Source organism: Schistocerca nitens, chromosome 8, assembly GCF_023898315.1.
Source record: "Schistocerca nitens isolate TAMUIC-IGC-003100 chromosome 8, iqSchNite1.1, whole genome shotgun sequence".
Taxonomy (NCBI): domain Eukaryota; kingdom Metazoa; phylum Arthropoda; class Insecta; order Orthoptera; family Acrididae; genus Schistocerca; species Schistocerca nitens.
The window spans coordinates 114,798,705-114,819,659 of record NC_064621.1 but is presented as its reverse complement, the minus strand read 5'-3'; the positions used below and the strand labels follow the sequence as shown (position 1 = coordinate 114,819,659).

General features: G+C 42.5%; 1 protein-coding gene across 1 annotated transcript in view; it reads left to right on the top strand.

The window, feature by feature from the left end:
- Positions 1-20,681, top strand: part of LOC126199433 (myogenesis-regulating glycosidase-like) — a 125,329-nt gene extending 104,648 nt beyond the window's left edge. The window contains exons 5-6 of the mRNA XM_049936350.1: positions 912-1,068; positions 20,426-20,681. Of these exons, the coding sequence (XP_049792307.1) occupies positions 912-1,068; positions 20,426-20,625 (357 nt within the window). The 3' untranslated portion in view covers positions 20,626-20,681. The remainder of the gene's footprint in view (positions 1-911; positions 1,069-20,425) is intronic.
- Positions 20,682-20,955: the final 274 nt, after the last annotated feature.

Genomic DNA, 20,955 nt, shown 5'->3' with positions numbered 1-20,955 from the left:
ACACGAAAGAATGGTGTTTTATCTATACATCCCACTTTTCCACGTAATCTCCATTCTGTTCTGTGGCCTTCCACCAGCGTGAAACAAGGGCGTGTACGCCCTGTCGGTACCAATCCTTGTCCTGGTGACGGAGCCAGTGCTTCACTGTGTGAACTTCCTTTGCTGACTGACAGATGCAGCACCAACTCCCAAGTGGTAATGCGTCTGTCCTTGCGAACGACATCAGCTCGCTGCAACACGTCTGGTGTGACAGCCGATGATGGTCTTCCCGACCGCTGCAAATGGTGGAGCTCCGCCGAACCGCCTTCTGATGTCTTCACCCTCCGTGCCCAGCGACTAATTGTACTTCTGTCGATAGCAGATGCTCCATAGACTTTGCGCATGCGTTTCTTTCTCAGCAGTGAGAAATTCATTGACGGTACATTGCTTGTAACGTACATCACCTACAGAGGCCATTTTGAAACTGTCGTGTAGCAACACTATCTGTTGGAAGTAACGTAAACTCATTCAGGAGACTTCGGATAATAGATACGTAGCGTTTCGCATTCGTAGCATTGTTTCGCCTGAGGAAAAAAAAAAAAAAAAAAAAAAAAAAAAAAAAAAAAAAAAAAAAAAAAAAAGCGTTGATTTCCTTCAGGGCAACCCTCGTAGTAATGAGGTGCGACGGTTAACTAAGGTTACTGTCCATTCGGCACAAAAAAAGCATAGACTCATCCAGTGATCAGGATGAAAATGGGTTTACGCGCTGGAGCTACGGTAATGTTATTTTGCTCTGGTAATCTGGACTCGTTAGCTACGTATATTGGAGGTTATGCAGCTTGTGGACGTATTTTTAGCCCTCTTGTTTTATGCCGCCCTCGGTCTCTTTTGCGAGGCTGCTGACGTCACGTTTTGGTGCGGCTTCGTTGCAGACGGTGGAGATCAGCCGGCGCTACACGGCGCTGCACGCACAGTACGCGGACGCCATCGTGGCCGCGATGCGGCGCGCAGTCAGCGAGGGGGCGCCGGTGAACCCCCCGGTCTGGTGGGTCGACCCCGCCGACACCGTCGCGCAGGCCATCGACTCAGGTAACGGCACGTCCAGCGCGCTCGCAGGTCTTGTCTTACAAGGGCGATCTCACCGACTGCCCTTAGCTGAATTTCCTAAGTCAGTACAACGCAATGAAAATAATTCGGCTTTGAAGATTAGAATATTTCCGAGCTCTGTTAACACTAAACATTTTTAATTTATCATCACAGTTGCTCGTAGGTAAGTGCGCAGCTTAAAAGACTAGTAATATCGCTAGTAGTAGCAACTCTTCAAGATTCGAATAAATGCATATCTGGGCGACTCTGGTAGTTCAGCTAGTTAAAAATAAAAAGATGATTCAATATTTGTTAATTAACACTTCCATTTCATAATTGTTATATCTTCCTTTCCACGCTGTGTGGTTCTTTAGTGAGTACAGGAGCGAGGAACAGATAGAAAATTTAGATTTTATATTACTCTGTGCGAGAACAGTGATCTTATTGTGATAAAATTATTTAAAAGCAGTCTAGATCGCAACCGATGTTAACTTCTGACCGATTTCGGCCTTCTAATTATGGGCCATCGTCAGAGATTGCACTGTAATAACCAAAGTAACAGTGCAATATTACATAGAGAAGTCACTTTTGTAAAAGTATTTTCTAGAGCGATGTGTCATTACCCACGTGGATGACGGCGATGGTAGAGATAGCGCACTCCAGAGCTCAAGGCATCGCCATCAGCCAATGGGTAACGATTTAATATCATTTGATTCTTCAAACTTAATTGTTTATATTTTGAATTTAACTGATCAAGAATCGAATTATGGCACATAGTCTATGTTACAGCCCGTCTCATAAAAAGCATGACAGTCTAGTGTAATTCGTTAACTGAGGTCCAGTGCGTCGCCTGGATGAAATAATTAGCACTATAAGATCGTTAGTTCTATAGCTACTGCCATTTATTCATAATGAAACCAAATGTATGGTGCATTAATACGAAAATTATACATATTGACTTATTTGTATAAGTAGTCAGTAACTTAAAGGTTTCAAAAAACTCTAGGAAGATCTAAATACATCGTTGTACACGTGTTTCACCTATTGGTGCCTGTAATAACGTATTAAGACGCCGTTTCCATGGAGACATCCAGGTTGATATGTCTGTCAGTTGTCAAAGTTATTTAGAATAAACTTTTACAACACTGACTTCTCTCTGTAATACAGCACTGTAACTTTGGTTATTACAGTGCAGTCTCTGATGATGGCCCGTAATTAAAAGCCCGAAATCGACGAGAAGTCAACATCGGCTGCGATCTAGACGACTTTTAAATAAAGAAAATTTAGATATCATTTTATTCTACATCTAGTATCAAATGGTAAAAATAATACACAACTTTGTTGCGGTATTAGTTGCGTCAGTTGCTGGCTCTGAGCACTATGGGACTCAACATCTTAGGTCATAAGTCCCCTAGAACTTAGAACTACTTAAACCTAACTAACCTAAGGACATCACACACACCCATGCCCGAGGCAGGATTCGAACCTGCGACCGTAGCAGTCCCGCGGTTCCGGACTGCAGCGCCAGAACCGCTAGACCACCGCGGCCGGCCGTCAGTTGCTAACAGTAGATCTGAATGTAGAAATATATACAGATACAAAAGATTTATAAATCTGTCACTCTTCAACACAATGTCTCTTCAGAAGATGTCGTGCCCTGGCCACTATGAAAGTCTGTAAATGTTATTCAGCTGGCACAAAATGGGCTCAGTGCATGAATGTTGTAAATTAAGTACACCCGGCTCTGGAGCTCCGGAGAGGGGATATACAGTGTGAGTCACCTAACGTTACCGCTGGATCTATTTCGTAAACCACATCAAATACTGACGAATCGATTCCACAGACCGAACGTGAGGAGAGGGGATAGTGTAATTGGTTAATACAAACCATAAAAAATGCACGGAAGTATGTTTTTAACACAAACCTACGTTTTTTTAAATGGAACCCCGTTAGTTTTGTTTGCACATCTGAACATATAAACAAATACGTAATCAGTGCCGTTTCTTGCATTGTAAAATGTTAATTACATCCGGAGATATTGTAACCTAAAGTTGACGCTTGAGTACCACTCCTCCACTGTTCGATCGTGTGTATCGAAGAGCACCGAATTACGTAGGGATCCAAAGGGAACGGTGATGGACCTTAGGTACAGAAGAGACTGGAACAACACATTACTTCCACATGCTAACACCTTTTTATTGGTCTTTTTCACTGACGCACATGTACATTACCATGAGGGGTGAGGTACACGTACACACGTGGTTTCCGTTTTCAATTACGGAGTGGAATAGAGTGTGTCCCGACATGTCAGGCCAATAGATGTTCAATGTGGTGGCCATCATTTGCTGCCCACAATTGCAATCTCTGGCGTAATGAATGCCGTACACGCCGCAGTACATCTGGTGTAATGTCAACGCAGGCTGCCACAATACGTTGTTTCATATCCTCTGGGGTTGTAGGCACATCACGGTACACATTCCCCTTTAACGTACCCCACAGAAAGAAGTCCAGAGGTGTAAGATCAGGAGAACGGGGTGGCCAATTTATGCGTCCTCCACGTCCTATGAAACGCCCGTCGAACGTGTACCTCACCCCTCATGGTAATGTACATGTGCGTCAGTGAAAAAGACCAATAAAAAGGTGTTAGCATGTGGACGTAATGTGTTGTTCCAGTCTCTTCTGTACCTAAGGTCCATCACCGTTCCCTTTGGATCCCTACGTAATTCGGTGCTCTTCGATACACACGATCGAACAGTGGAGGAGTGGTACTCAAGCGTCAACTTTAGGTTACAATATCTCCGGATGTAATTAACATTTTACAATGCAATAAACGGCACTGATTACGTATTTGTTTATATGTTCAGATGTGCTAACAAAACTAACGTGGCTCCATTTAAAAAAAACGTAGGTTTGTATTAAAAACATACTTCCGTGCATTTTTTTATGGTTTGTATTAACCAATTACACTAGCCCCTCTCCTCACGTTCGGTCTGTGGAATCGATTCGTCAGTATTTGATGTGGTTTACGAAATATATCCAGCGGTAATGTTAGGTGAGGAGGAGGAGGAGTAGGAGGAGATTGGTGTTTAACGTCCCGTCGACAACGAGGTCATTAGAGACGGAGCTCAAGCTCGGCTTAGGGAAGGAAATCGGCCGTGCCCTTTCAAAGGAACCATCTCGGCATTTGCCTGAAGCGATTTAGGGAAATCACGGAAAACCTAAATCAGGATGGCCGGAGACGGGATTGAACCGTCGTCCTCCCGAATGCGAGTCCAGTGTGCTAACCACTGCGCCACCTCGCTCGGTTGTTTGGTGACTCACCCTGTATATATACATATATTTTAAATTCCTTATTCGTCATCTTTATAATATACGTATGCAACCCACCACCATACATGATTAGTTGGTCCTAGGATGTTACAATGTCATTATTGTTAGCAACTAACTACAGGTAATACAAGTGACCTACAGTACAGTTTAACAATGGGCAATTTCTATTCTACTGGTACTCTACTGAGTTCTAATGGCTACTCATGACTAAAACCCTTTACTGCCTGCAGCGTCACAGGTGAGTCAGTGATTGTATTAACCTACTGTGCAGCCTTGCTCGCTGAGCTAAGCCCGATAGGCGTGACTTTGACACTAGGCAGGCCAAGGATGAGTTGAATTGCTGCATGGGATGTTTGCATCTCATTGGCAGCAGCGTAATCCTTCGTGGCAGCGCCCTCGTGCCGCGGCGGCGACTGTATAAAACACGGCGGTGTAATTGGAAGCGCGCGTGTTAAAGTGCGGTCGACAGGATGGCGGCCGAAACCACAATAATGAGTATGCAATTACAATGAAATGAACACCCTTAGCTGCTTACAGGCGTTAACATACGTCAACAGGGACAGATGAAAATGTGTGCCCCGAGCGGGACTTGAACCCGGGATCTCCTGCTTACATGGCAGACGCTCTATCCATCTGAGCCACCAAGGCCACAGAGAGTAGCGCGACTGCAGGGATTTATCTCTGGCACGCCTCCCGCGAAACCCACATTCTCAACGAATTGTCCCGTAGTGCATTCGTAGTGCCCCCGCTCATTATACTCATTACTCCCGGCGCGTTGCCGATTCCCGCAAGAGTTCGGGCACTGTTTGTGCCTCCGCACAGAAGAAGAAGATGGTCAAGTGGCCGGTGAGCCTTAACTATGTGTATACTAATGTAGTGCGGGACAATACGTTGAGAATGTGGGTTTCGCGGGAGGCGTGCCAGAGATAAATCCCTGCAGTCGCGCTATCCTCAGTGTCCTCGGTGGCTCAGATGGATAGAGCGTCTGCCATGTAAGAAGGCGATCCCGGGTTCGAGTCCCGGTCGGGACACACATTTTCATCTGTAAGCAGCTAAGGGTGTTCATTTCATTGTAATTTCATTATAACTAGCTGCATGGTCACCGATGGTATCTGTTCTTTTGGACATGTCCGAAAGAACAGTTACCATCTTAGTATATAATGAGTATACAGTTTTAGCAAAAGTAAGAAAAAATAGTTCTACTTTCCTGCACAACAGTGAAGATGTCGACGACATGGCTGTGTGGCTTGTTTGGGAAAAAAGTTGTTCCATTCACTCAAGGTCCCCGCTGTTAAGAACAGTAGTAGCGCCCACTTCAGTCTCTGTCCTCAGGCTTATGTTCAGTACTGCTCGGTTCTGTCTCGGCTTTTTTTCCGCCAGTGATCCAGTGATAATTGTACGTAGTATGGGTAGCTTTACGTATAGAGAGTTGGCAGATGTGCTCCACGTGTAAGAGTTCACTGAACGCAATGGAAGAGCGGCGCGGCGATGAAATGCCGAACTGTTCCCGCTCTGACCACCCTAACGTCATATCACTTTTTCATCTGAGGGTTGTTGCTTTACTCTGTGTTTCATGTAATGCGTTCCGGTGGCTGCATATAACAGGCGTTTTCGCTGTTGTGATAGCATTTACACGGAAACAAAGGTAATTGGTGTAACAAACTGAATAAATCATAACTACATCATTAGTCTGTAACGAGCGCCCAGAGCCCACGCCTTCCTTAGACTAAAATGCTCAGAAATTGTCTCTGTGAAACCTCTGAAAATTTTTAGGTAACGCCCAGGTGCACCCTGTGAATGGGGACAAAAAAATGTACAAATGTGTGTGAAATCTTATGGGACTTAACTGCTAAGGTCATCAGTCCCTAAGCTTACACACTACTTAACCTAAATTATCCTAAGGACAAACACACACACCCATGCCCGAGGGAGGACTCGAACCTCCGCCGGGACCAGCCGCACAGTCGATGACTGCAGCGCCCAAGACCGCTCGGCCAATCCCGCGCGGCGAAAGGGTACTTCGACTGCATTTAAACTATAATCAGGAGAGCAGATGTGATTGAAGAGCAGGATAGTGAGGTAATTGCTCACAGAGAACAGAAAATCCAGTCATGATGCTAGCCCAAAATTCCTGCTGCCGCTTCAGATAGAGTGATGTGCTACTTGACAAAAAACTTGCAGCATTTAGAAGAGGAGGAGCAAACACAATGAAGATTCACGGTCTGAGAGAGTATGTGATGTTATTTCGGCGATTAAAAAAAATCGAGTGAATTCACACAGAACGAGGCAGTAGGGGGCGTACTTACCAGTTTGAGATTACATCCCCTCTGATCTGGAAGCATGCGCTGATCCAATGGAGAAGAACGCTATGAAGCTGTCGAATCTTCTCCCAGGGCAAGACGGCCCACAACTGCTACACTACTGGCCATTAAAATTGCTACACCACGAAGATTACGTGCTACAGACGGGAAATTTAACAAACAGGAAGAATATGTTGTGATATGCAAATCATTAGCTTTTCAGAGCATTCACACAAGGTTGGCGCCGGTGGCGACACCTACAACGTGCTGACATGAGGAAAGTTTCCAACAGACTTCTCATACACAAACAGCAGTTGACCGGCGTTGCCTGGTGAAACGTTGTTATGATGCCTCGCGTAAGGAGGAGAAAAGCGTACCATCACGATTCCGACTTTGATAAAGGTCGCATTGTAGCCTATCGCGATTGCGGTTTATCGTATCGCGACATTGCTGCTCGCGTTGGTCGAGATCCAACGACTGTTAGCAGAATATGGAATCGGTGGGTTCAGGAGGGTAATACGGAACGCCGTGCTGGATCTCAACGGTCTCGTTTCACTAGCAGTCGAGATGACAGGCAACTTATCCGCAAGGCTGTAACGGATCGTGCAGCCACGTCTCGATCCCTGAGTCAATAGATAATAATGTTTGCAAGACAACAACGATCTGCACGAACAGTTCGACGACGTTTGCAGCAGCACGGACTATCAGCTCGGATACCATGGCTGCGGTTACCCTTGACGCTGCATCATAGGAGCGCCTGCGATGGTGTACTTAACGACGAAGCTGGGTGCACGAATGGCAAAACGTCATTTTTTCCGATGAATCCAGGTTCTGTTTACAGCGTTATGATGGTCACATCCGTGTTTGGCGACATCGCGGTGAACGCAAATTGGTAGCGTGTATTCTTCATCGCCATACTGGCGTATCACCCGGCGTCATGGTCTGGGGTGCCCTTAGTTACACGTCTCGGTCACTTTGAAACGTCCCCTTTTGAACAATTTTACAAGACTGTGCTTAACCTGATACACAATATTTTTTAGCGCAACGCAATCTGACTTTCAAAATTCCCTACAAAAGAATGGCCCTGACTAACATTAAACTATACCTTTCACAAATCACTTACCTCACAAAAATCTTGGTTACTCCCACTACTGCAATACAGCTAGCGCCACTACTGCCAGCTAAATAGAAGATTCAAACTATGGAAGGCACTAACTACTGATAGGGATAGTTAGCAAATGAAAGATATTAATAGAGAACAAACAATGTATTTACCTTGATATCATCATATATAAATATAGCAGTTCATGACAAATTTCAAAACTCCGCCATCTCTCTCCACACATCCACCACTGCTGGCGGCTCACCTCCAACTGCGCAATGCTACGCGCTGTTCACAGCCAGCTGCCTAACACTACAATGGCGAGTATTACAACAATGCAAAGCAGCCACAGACTGCGCCAGTGATTTTTTATACAGAGGTGGCGTTACCAATAAAAAAAAACCTAAACAGCCTACTTACATAGCCCCCATGCTACCCACAAAAAATTTTACAAATTTTTTTGGGCACTGGCCAATACATATTTGTTAAAATTTTTTTCACAATTACAATAACAAAGAAATCAAATGCACACACTTATTGATACAATGTTGGTCAAAAGCTAAAATTTTCTCACAGTCCATAAAGACAGTCCTGATCATTCATCACATTGCAGTGTTTTTCCCAAAGTCTGAGCAGTAAAAGAAAATGCACACGGAAGTAGTGGATTTCTATGCAGTCTTGAAGAAGTAGTGTTGTCCTTCCAACGGAAAGACAGTGCTGACTCTTGACATGCTGACAGGTAATGGGCCACAACAGAGCAAACCCACAGCGGAGTCAATCGAAGTTTTGAAGAATATCGTTTGGTAGGTCATCACAGAGCAGACCCACTGCAGTCCTGGTAGAGATTACGGTATTGGTGGGTCATCAAAGATGCAGACCCACTGTAGTCCTTGTAGAGATGGCCAGCAGCCATCTGTTGTGACTGTGCAGGTGCACAATCACCATTGAATAGTCTTGCGGACAATATAGCAAGTCCATAAACCACCACTCGTGCACTCACAATTTTTTTTTTTAAATGTCCTTAGAACCAGCAATGCTGTTATCCAGTCCCTTGCTGAATTATTAACACACGTGCAAACACTAACAGTCCCTACTTCTCACATATTGTCCATATACTATGACCAACAAAAACGTGTGCAGTGAAATGATACTTACAAGTTAATAATATGATGAACTGGTGACAATTACAATTTTATAACATGAGAATACAATTACAAAGGTACAAAATACATCATTAAAGAACATAACAATACAGAGAACATTTGTAATACAGGCTTTACAAAAGAATCGAAATAACATATACATCAGTGTCACAGGAATTATGACATAAGTACATACATGAAAGATCAGAATAACTTTTGGAATATCAAATTCACACATGAGCATTAAAACAAAACAGAATAAATAATGTCTAAACATCTTTACAAGGTAAATAACATATTATTAATGCCAATTATATTTGAGGATAACAGTATTCCTCATCATAGTGAATGTAGCTTAGTATTAGAAGAAAAAAAATTCTATGAAACTACACAGAGACAGGAAGAAAACAAATACACAAGGGTACACAAACACATAGGGGGATAACACAATGGAAAGGACAGGGTTCGTTTTCAGTGTAACTTTTGGTACTGCAGTATTTTGCGAACAAAACCTTTTTTGTTCTTGGAGATCTCCCTTCGTTCATCATTATTCCCAAAAAGTCCTATCTGTACCTCTTTTCTGTATTCCAACCATAATTCTTTCAAAATAAATATGGCTCATTGTACAATACTCATTTAGGCCCAAATCTTTTTTTATATACCTTGTCAATGCATTGCTTCCAATTCATCATAGTTAGTTTCTTATATAGTCTACCCCCTCTTAAGCTAATTTAAATCTACTGAGCTCAGATATATATACCAAGGGACGAGGCAATGCAGCATCACATAAAACAATTAATATAAACAGCAATGGAAAAAAAACGCAGATTTGCGAAGCAAGTAGCATTAAGAAGTTAGCAAAGCAATTGTAATATTACAACTAATCTAAGGCAATGTGCAGCAAACAATAAAAATAAATCATTAGTAAAACTGGCTTAACAGAATAATACAAAGTCAAATTCAATAACACTATGCCTGGCAAACAGCAGCAACTTATACCTAAACATGACATAGCTCAAGCAGAAAAAATATTACACTAAAAATGGCCATGTCTAATACCTATGTCACATCTTAACACTAGGGTGATGCATCACGAGAACTTACACTAGCAGATAAGTTACCAAATCGTAAAGAAATTATTTATGCAATTCCTGTGAAGGGAAATGTCTTTTTTATGCTCCTTCGTTTTTTTTGAATAGATCATAAAATTATTTACTGGATCTGTAGGCATAAAATATTTATATTAGTACATCTATTAAATTTTATTTTAACCAATGCTGCAGTGCAGCTAGAAACTAGATATTAAACAAAATGAGTAAATAAATACATAAAGCAAGCCATATGGCATTTCTCTCAATTCTCGTAGATAGACACTTGTCCTAATCAGGTGTGCAGATGTAAGAATGTTTCCAAGTTATTATTAGCGTGTCGTATTTACGATGCTTTCTACAAATGAATGTCAATAGCGAGGATAATGGCCTCCCTTTTTTTTTTTTCTACCACCTGCGCCACACACTAATGGCTTTTTCTCAAGGCGGCTGGCACACCTGGCCGCTCACAACGAATTACTTCACGGTCACTTACCTTTCTTAACGAAATATTTACGACAGCAGTGTCCGCTACAGTGACAGTCACGTATAAAAATATTTCACAGGTCAAGAATTTGGGTTACAAATCTGTAGAAACAAAATCCTATAAATATAACAGCGTCCAAAAAATTTTCGCCAGCATTGTGATACATTCACGCATATACACACATTTCATAACTCTTAAAGTACGATTCTTGGTTTCCAACAACCTTCTTCACAAACCATAGTCCCTAACTTCTATTCATTATTCATATACATATAAACACGTAATCACATTCCTTATATAGCATCAGATTATTGATCATAAACATACCTCAACAGCATAATACACATCGTCATCGTAAAAATAACATCATAACACCTCAGTCAACTCTCAAAATCGTTTTAGCTTCCTCCAATAATTTCAAAACAAAAAAAAATTCTCTGCTCATGTCAAAAGTGTCATCTGCCTCAAACGTACTTTAAAAATCATAATCCCATACCAAATACATCATTCAAAGCTCTCATAGTATCACAATGGTTCTGAAAAATATGAGCATTTCACAAAGTACAGACAAAATACAATTTCATAAGTGTGAAGTTATCCAACTGTGTAATTGCATAAACATCTGTCACTGATGTAATAAAAAAAATGTTTGTTTCTCTGTTAAATAATCAGATAGCTGTGTAATTCTGTGTTGGAGAAATATGGTACCGATGTGTAAAGTTGTATAAGCAAATACCATATTAGCTAGGGCTCCTTGTGTTCGCCAAACACATGGTACACAAAGTAAGCGTGTACCCCCCTGAGGATTAATGTAATTATACCCTCAGGTGTTACAGATTACAGCAATGGAATGAAATGTATCACGGAATACCTTTGTATCATTGTACTTCAAATATATTTAAAAATAAATGTTTTAAGTACAAAATTAATCACTCAAATGCGTGTACTGTAGCGCTAAACTGTGCGTCTTGTTGTAAGATAATCTCTGTGGAAGTGTCGTAGTTATCGTCCTCCGAAAGCTAAGTTCTGCAGAAGTCAATGTACTTACCTCACGATACCCAAAAATGAAATGCTTTGCGAATAGATATCTTAGTTATTACGCTTATTGCCGTGATGAAGGAAGTACTGTGCTGTTACGTATTGTTGTGCTACGGAAAAGGCTGTCTCATTGTAGCTATACCACAAAAGTTACTACTAAAACATGTTTTTCTTTCCAGAAGAATTCAGAAAACTGTGCAGATATAAAACAGATACACTGCAAAAGCTACATTGTAAATTGTCACTCATTAGTAGCGTCATGATAAAAATCGTGTAGCTGTCACATAAACTAACCTCTGTGTCATCTGGTATCTCTCAGAAAGCACTTTAAATTCAGAACGTATTTTCAAGTAAACCAAAATGTTGCATTAGAATCTCATTAGCAGTACCAGTATGTGTCCTAAGTATGTAAGCCTGATAGTCGTTATGTAATAGTGCAACTAACAATCAAGAATGTACAAATACAACACTGTGTAGTCTGTTCACTATAACGATGCATTCGTAATTTCTGTTTAAATAAGTTCTCTTGGTTCTTGATTGGATAATTAACTTCAAACATTGTTGCATGTTAACAGTTTCTTAAGTCTGACAAAGCATACTAGAAATGTAAAGTGAAAAGTTTTATGGCAAAGACAAAGTTAAAAAGCAGATTATTTTTCAATAAACGGTTTTATCATGTGGTATACGTAGGTAAAGAATACTGGAATTTTTCTCAAGGTTAGCGTCTAGGTTATTTTTCTCTGAGCCAGCGGGCGCAGGTGGCTGCCTGCGGTGCGAGTCATTGTCTGTCTCTTTGTTGGCGCGCGCCGTTATTGGGATTAGGAGACCTAACTTCTACAAATTCGCCTTGCCGAGAGGGCCCAGCTCTGTTAGAATCCCGCCAGTTCTGATGAAATTCAGGTCTGTCGTTATGATTATCTCGTCTGTCGTCATGTCGGTAGATTTCATAATTTCTTTCTTGTCGGTCATGTGGTGGAGAATAATTTCTTCCTGAATCGTACCTGCTCGCTGAACTGTTGCGTCTGAAAGTATTCTGTCTCCCTTGATAATAATAGTTCTGGTTACCATATTGTCTGTTTCTAAGGTAATCTCTGTCATTTTCATTACTACGGAAATGCGATCTTTCTCTGTAACTATTATTACTCTGCCAGTGGTTGTCATATGGGTGGTGTCTGTTTTGGTCACGATTTGCGTTGTAAGAATAGCCTTGTCGTGTCCCGTTATTGTTTCTGTCATCACGGAATTGTGACGTATATGACCTGTAGTGATTGTTTTCCTGTTTTCGCATCCGACGACTGTCTGTGTCAATTTCTAATTCTTGTAGGAGTCCCTGAAAAGCTTCAATGTCGTCTTTGCAACGTCCTGCTAAAATAATATGTCGTAAATGTTCAGGCAATTTGAGTAAGCAAATGCGGATGAGTTCTGAGGGGCTGTATGGGTTTGAAAGATACTGATTCTTATGCAACATCTCTTCAAAATATTTCATAATACTGGAAAATTCAGATTGTTCGAAACGTTTCATCATTATGATGCTATGTTTTACTCGGTCTTGTGTGGCTTGAGACCAATATGCTGAGAGGAAGGCATGGTAAAATTCTCCTTCACTGTGGCAATCGTGAATGACCGATCGCATTCTTACAGCTGGTTCATTCTCTAAATAGCCACACATAAATTCTAATCTGTGCTGCAATGACCAGTTGGGAGGAAAACAATGAGAGAATTGATGGAGCCACGCTTGTGGATGAATGTCGTTGCCAGAATTCTTAAACGCTTTGAATTTACGTGTAGTAATGAACAGCTTATAGTCAAAATCATCGTGTCGGCGAGTCGCATGTCGGTCATTGTTACGTCGTGTCGGCGGTTCAATCTCAAAATTCGGTGCACATTGCCAAATTCTTTCATAATTTCCGAAATGCGCTGTGTTATTATTTTGCGGCTGTTCCGTATTTCTATGTCCCTCTTCCCGTATTGGGGCGCGAGTGTCCTCTGAAATACGTAATTCTTGTACTACTTGTGCCAACTGATCTTGCACTTCCCGGATTTCACTTTTGTACTGTGTATTGATTTGATTTTGATTTTGTTTGAATTTTCTAATTTGTTCATACTCTTGTGTGTCAGTGAAGGCTACAGGTCTTGTGTCATTCAGATCATCATCTACCTTTGTAGATAAGTTAGTGACCTGATCCGAAAGTTCGGCTACTTTCTCCGATAGTGAACACATTTCCTCAGTGTGTTTTTCTGAACCAAGTTTCAGAGTGTCCATTTGTGTTGAAATCGAATCTACTGTGTCCTTCAAGTTTTCCTGAGTTTTTGCAAATTGCGTAACCGAATCGGTAGATGCAACTGAGTGAAATTTAGCTTGCAAGGTCTCATGACTTTCATGAACAGTAGTTTGCAGTTCTTTTATGGCTGCTTCATGATTCTGTAGTGCATTTTCATGACGCGAAAAAATAGGTTGGAAATGCTCACAAATTTGTGTTTTTACGTCATTACAGACTTTTTGACATTTCGATTCAATGTGATGTAACTCAGTAGTTAAATCCTCGCGTGTTTGTTCAAGAGTTTGCTCCAATGAGTCTAACTTTTGAAGATTTTGTTCCATTGCGTCTAACTGTTGCTGTGTTTGTCTCTGGTATTGTTCCATTGTGTCTAACTGTTGTTGTGTTTGTCTCTGATTTTGTTCCACTGTGTCTAACTTTTGAAGATTTTGTTCCATTGTGTCTAACTTTTGTAGCTTTTGCTGTGTTTGACTCTGATTTTGTTCCATTTGTTTCTGATTTTGTTCAAGCGTTGTATCTAACTTTTGTAGCCTTTGTCCCATTTGTTGCATTAACTGTAATAACAATGCACTGGTGTCTGAAACACGTTCCTCAGTGCTTTTCGGCAGTGAAGTTGCACCGGCAACATTCATATTTTGACAAGCAGAAAATGTGTCTTGACTTATTTGAGAAAACGGTGAGGACCCAAAACCTGAATCTACAGTATTTGCAAAATTGTGTCCTGTCATTTCGGATTCCTGAGGCGAGCTGTTGCCGACCGATCGATCGATAATGCTTACCTCTTCACTAATTGTTTCACTGTCCACGCCATTGTTTGCCGCCCGCTCCATTTCCCTATGCACAGTTACCAAATTACTACTTTGAATATTAGTTAATTCATTACACGGTGGCGCTAACACACTGCTTTCGTCTTCGCTGTCATTTCTCAATTTACTTTGGAGCCTAGTGTTACGTTTTTCACACGCCATTATTGTCACAATATTTCACACGACAACACAGAAAAACACAATTTGAAGAGCAAAAATAGGGGAACACATTAACATAGCACTGAAAATAATATCTAGTTAATTGCAGCTGCGAAATACTTGGTGCAAATCTACATGCGTGCCAAAACTGTTTTACTGTACAACAATGAAAAACTACAACTACAATGGAAATTCTCACTATAATTACGCGCTGGCAATAAACAAAAACTACACTAATTACACAAACTACAAGTAAAAAAATCAGAAGGTTCCAGTGAGGTATCCTGGCAGGGTCGCCATATGAAACGTCCCCTTTTGAACAATTTTACAAGACTGTGCTTAACCTGATACACAATATTTTTTAGCGCAACGCAATCTGACTTTCAAAATTCCCTACAAAAGAATGGCCCTGACTAACATTAAACTATACCTTTCACAAATCACTTACCTCACAAAAATCTTGGTTACTCCCACTACTGCAATACAGCTAGCGCCACTACTGCCAGCTAAATAAAAGATTCAAACTATGGAAGGCACTAACTACTGATAGGGATAGTTAGCAAATGAAAGATATTAATAGAGAACAAACAATGTATTTACCTTGATATCATCATATATAAATATAGCAGTTCATGACAAATTTCAAAACTCCGCCATCTCTCTCCCCACATCCACCACTGCTGGCGGCTCACCTCCAACTGCGCAACGCTACGCGCTGTTCACAGCCAGCTGCCTAACACTACAATGGCGAGTATTACAACAATGCAAAGCAGCCACAGACTGCGCACAGCACAGCCAGTGATTTTTTATACAGAGGTGGCGTTACCAATAAAAAAAACCTAAACAGCCTACTTACAACTTCTTCTTCGCATTGACGGCACTTTCAACAGTGGACGTTATATTTCAGGTTTGTTACGAACCGTTGCTCTACCCTTCATTCGATCCCTGCGAAACCCTACATTTCAGCAGCATAATGCACGACCGCATGTCTGGATACAGAAAATGCCTGTCTGGATACAGAAAATGCTCGACTGCTGCCCTGGCCAGCACATTCTCCAGATCTCTCACCAATTGAAAACGTCTGGTCAAAGGAGGGCGAGCAACTGGCTCTTCACAATACGCCAGTCACTACTCTTGATGAACAATGGTATTGTGTTGAAGCTGCATGGGCAGCTGTACCTGTACACGCCATCCAAGCTCTGTTCGACTCAATGCCCAGGCGTATGAAGGCCGTTATTACGGCCAGAGGTGGTTGTTCTGGGTACTGATTTCTCAGGATCTATGCACCAAAATTGCGTGAAAATTTAATCATATGTCAGTTCTAGTATAATATATTTGTCCAATGAATACCCGTTTATCATCTGCATTTGTTCTTGGTGTAGCAATTTTAATGGCCAGTAGTGTATAATTGGTCCTTGATAATCTGGACACTGGCATAGGATGGAGTGATGTGCGAGCTGGTCTCACACACGTTCCGTTGGGGACAAATCTGCATATCTTCTTGGCCACGGCAGTACTTCAACATCGTGCAGACAGTTCATAGAGAGACATGGTATGTGTGGACCAACAACGCCCTACTATAAAAATGGCACAGAATACAGTCGCATGAGAGTTGACACATGAGGACGCAGGATGTAAGCGACTTACCGTTGTGCCATCGTATTTATCTTAATCATTACTTGCCACATACCTGATATCTTCCTATCGGAAGGAGCTAACACCAGCCGGCCGCGGTGGTCTAGCGGTTCTAGGCGCTCAGTCCGGAACCGCGCGACTGCTACGGTCGCATGTTCGAATCCTGCCTCGGGCATGGATGTGTGTGATGGCCTTAGGTTAGTTAGGTTTAAGTAGTTCTAAGTTCTAGGGGACTGATGACCATAGATGTTAAGTCCCATAGTGCTCAGAGCCATTTTTAGCTAACACCACTGTTATTGTTGTTTGCTACTTGTTGCGACTTCTGCACCACTTGTTAGCAGCAGACACAGTGGCTGCGCCAAAGACTGAGACGGCGTGGAGTTTTACAGTTATTTATTGAACTTTCCTTACAATTTCTCCCTCGTCGTCGCTGCCCAGCGCTGTAAATACTATTGATCTTGAGATTTATTAGACGGAAAACGTCAGCATCATCAAGGTATGAATACAGTAAGCAGATTGAAATGCTGCACCAGCGGCTGGGAAGCCGTCAGTCGCGATGTCCGCGAGGTCCCGTCGTGGACGGACCACGCGCCCTTCATCCAGGTTGCCGTGAATTCCGGGCGTCAGTCCCCGGCGGCACCTGTGACCAAGACCGCGCTGCGGCCGGTCCTGCTGGAAGTTCTCGCTGTAGTTAGTAAGCCTTGGTGCCGACCGACCTCGGGCCGACCTCCAGAGCTGAAGTTGACATTTGGAGGCGAACGGATGACTCCTGCGAGCTAGTACAGACTTTCGGAATCGTCAAATGGCTCTGAGCACTATGGGACTTAACATCTGTGGTCATCAGTCCCCTAGAACTTAGAACTACCCAAAACTAACCAGCCCTGCCCGAGGCAGGACTCGAACCCGCGACCGTAGCGGACACGCGGTTCCAGACTGAAGCGCCTTTAACCGCACGGCCACACCGGCCGGCTCGGATCGTCACCTACGAAGACTGAACATTCGGACATGGACCACATCCGTCCTCAGATCCGAACTCCTTCCTAATGGCTTCTGTCTGTTGCTGCCTGCACTCCACTATTTATATCTGGCAGGAGGACATTTTTCCCCCGGTGATAGCTTTTTGTTATTATTCCTGCAGTATATTGCAGTGTAGCCTAGCGTGCTGGTCTCACTTCCCCTTACTCAGCAGTCTCCAGGCTTCGCTCGGTGCTCGGTCTGCGTGCATCCTTGCGTCAGCCGGTTGGTCGACTGCTTCTGTCAGCAAGGCTATCTGTGCCGCGCTTTTTTCGCAACGCCTCGGTTGCCAGCTGCCTCTTTTTTGCCATTCTCCACCGCGTGAACCAACGCTTACTACATGTGGTCGCAACACCACTGTACCTCCCCAAAATACTGCAAAATGGTACCACTTCCCCGCCATACTGGCGGTCGATGGTCATCCATGGTGGTTTTCAGAGCCACAATGTATCGCTGAACACAACTCGACGCCGTTCACCAGCAGTTCACGCCTACCAGTCACAGCACCACCCCTAGGTCAGCCGTTTGGTGTAGTGGTGTTATGGAAACCTACGCATGGGTCGGTAATTCCTTAGTCTGGCAGCTGCTAGTCTCCAACGAATGGTGTGCGATAACACAGAATGTTACATGGGGTCCTGTACGTATCCTAAGATGGCAGGCTCTTATGATATGCGGTTTCGATGTGCTTGGTACACTATACGGTGATTCTCCCTTGTGGTGGTCAGACGGAACCGGAACCGTGATGAGGAGTATGCTTGCCCTCAAGTTCCTATGAACTCCAACACCAGGCCATTGTCACATCCAATTGCCCTGCAAAGCTGGATACTGCACGATTGTACCAGCTTGCCAAGCAGAGATCCACGATGATGCCTATTTCGAATTCTGTGAGGTCCTCATAACGCTGCCTCACGAGTAGATGGCATCTCATTCTCCTTCGCACTGACCACTCAACATTGGGCGCTGTTCACGCCATTACTGTGTATACTCTACCACACACGGTAGCAGCACTAAACACGAACGACAATGATGCCCTCCGGTGGCCATTCTACCTATCACAGATAATTACAACTCTAATCATCTACAAAAACCCACTATGGGTGTGTACGCATACATTACATCGACATGTGACCATGTCTTCAGTGAGTTTCAATTTTATAATCAGCGACTGTCTTTCTTAGGCAGAAGTTATGTCTGAAGAACTTTTATTAATTTATTAATTTCCATCGACCCACCACATCTGGAAGACTGAAAATACTATTTCGCACACTGCACAACATTGACCTCATGCACTGAGATGTCGCCATAAGCATGTTGTGAGGAAAGTTCATTTTCAGTTGCATCTGTGCATTCTAAAAGATAATAACTATTTAATTTCAAAACGTGCAAAGACCTACAATGCCGCATGAAATAAATTTTATTGTATACCAATTTTCACCGACACACTTCACTGAGTGACGTTGATAACTGTCGACATTGCAGTAGTGGCGTTTAAGGCGCCAGAGATATCGTAGACCTGTGAACGTCCAAACCTATCAGTGGCTAATTACCAAAAACGCGAGAGTTCTGAATGAAAGTGACTATACAGGAAAGGTGCTTTAACCTAGAGAGAATGGCTGTAGATTAAAGCACAATATTAAAATCAACACCAAGACCCACCATTAAAACTGACAACCTTCGATAGATGAGTCTTGAAGTATCCAGATTTTATAGGTTTCCCAGATTAGGTAAATAACGCATACAATAGTTGTCTTACTTAGGTATTTCATTCAGAAATTTGTTGGAAAGTTATAACTCGTACGAAAATAAAAGCAGAAATTAATTGCAACTTTGGTATAAATACTTAATTATTTTCTAACTAAAATAAGAAATATACATGTCTGTTCGAGAAATGTGTTGGTGTAGCGATCCTCACTCCTCTGATTTGTTTGAATCGGCTCTCCATGTTACTGCATCCCTTACAAGCCTCTTCACCTCCTTGCAACCTACATCCATTTCAATCTGCTTACTGTATTCATACCTTGATGATGCTGTCGTTTTCCGTCTAATAAATCTCATCACAAGATCAATAGTATTTACAAAATGATTCAGACAAGATATCTGTATGACTCGAAAAGCGGCAACTGACTCTCAAGAATAGAAAGAGTATAAGATAAATCTTTGGGTCAGTATCGCCTCCCGTATTTCCACATTTCTCCAGAACCCAAGGCGATCTTTCCTGATTTCGGATTTTACCATCTTTTATATTCCTCTGTACATAAGTCGTGCCTGTATTCGAAGAATGACTTATTAAACTGATGGTTTGATAATATTCACACTTGTCAGCATCTGCCTTCTTTGGAATTGAAATTATTAAATTTTTCATGAAATCTGAGTGTATTTCGCCTATGCATCAAGATGAATAGTTCTGTCACAAGCCATGGACGCTCACATCCATTTTACCCATTCCATTAATGCTGACAACAACTGTTTTCTTCGGCATGTCAGAAATTTTTGTTAACTCTCAGTCCATACTTCTCAAGGACGTAGTGTGAAACGCCTACGCATTTTGTCGGTAGAATATCTAACTGTAGTGTATTTAGTGATTTGAAGTTAACAACTGAAAACTACTCAAGGCTGACATTGCAGTCGTGGAAATTGTAATAAATAGTATAGTGGATGGCGAACACGATGTCATGTAAAAAAAATTCAATGAGGCTATACTCTTCAGACAAATACCGTAGTATACTAGTTATAATATTGTGGACGAAAGTGACTTGCCGGCCGGGTCGGCCGAGCGGTTCTAGGCGGTACAGTCTAGAATCGCGCGACCGTTACGGTCGCAGGTTCGAATCCTGCCTCGGGCATGGATGTGTGTGATGTCCTTAGGTTAGTTAGGTTTAAGTAGTTCTAAGTTCTAGGGGACTGATGACCTCAGAAGTTAAGTCACATAGTGCTCAGAGCCATTTTTCGAAAGTGACTTGGGTGCTTGGTGTGTGTGCAGAGTACCTGCTGGGTGAGGATACCCTGGTGGCGCCAGTGCTGAAGGAGGGCGCCGTCAGCCGCGACATCTACCTGCCCAGGGGCAGCTGGAGGGACGAAGCGGACCCGGAGCACCCCGTCATACAGGGTCCCACCTGGCTCTACGACTACCCGGCGCCACTGGACACCCTGCCCTACTTCACCAGGGTTGACTCTTCGTAGAACTCGCGCAAAATAAATGTGTACTGAGTAGTCACTATGAAATATAATACGTCAAATACAAAAATCAATAATTCCCCCGAAACACTTATTTTTCACATCTGGAATCTTTTAGTACGAGGTTCAGAGGATACCTATCACAAGTAGAGAGAAATGGTTCCGTAAGTATTTTTAGGTACCATCTTAGACTCAATTGTAGTATCCAGTTCCTGTGTATCATATATTGCAGACGTTTCAAACGGATGACTGCCAGAAAACAAGCTGTGAAGACAGTCTGTTAGTCGAAATCGTAATTCAGTGTGTAAGAGCAGTGTTCACAGTGGGTTGAGCTCC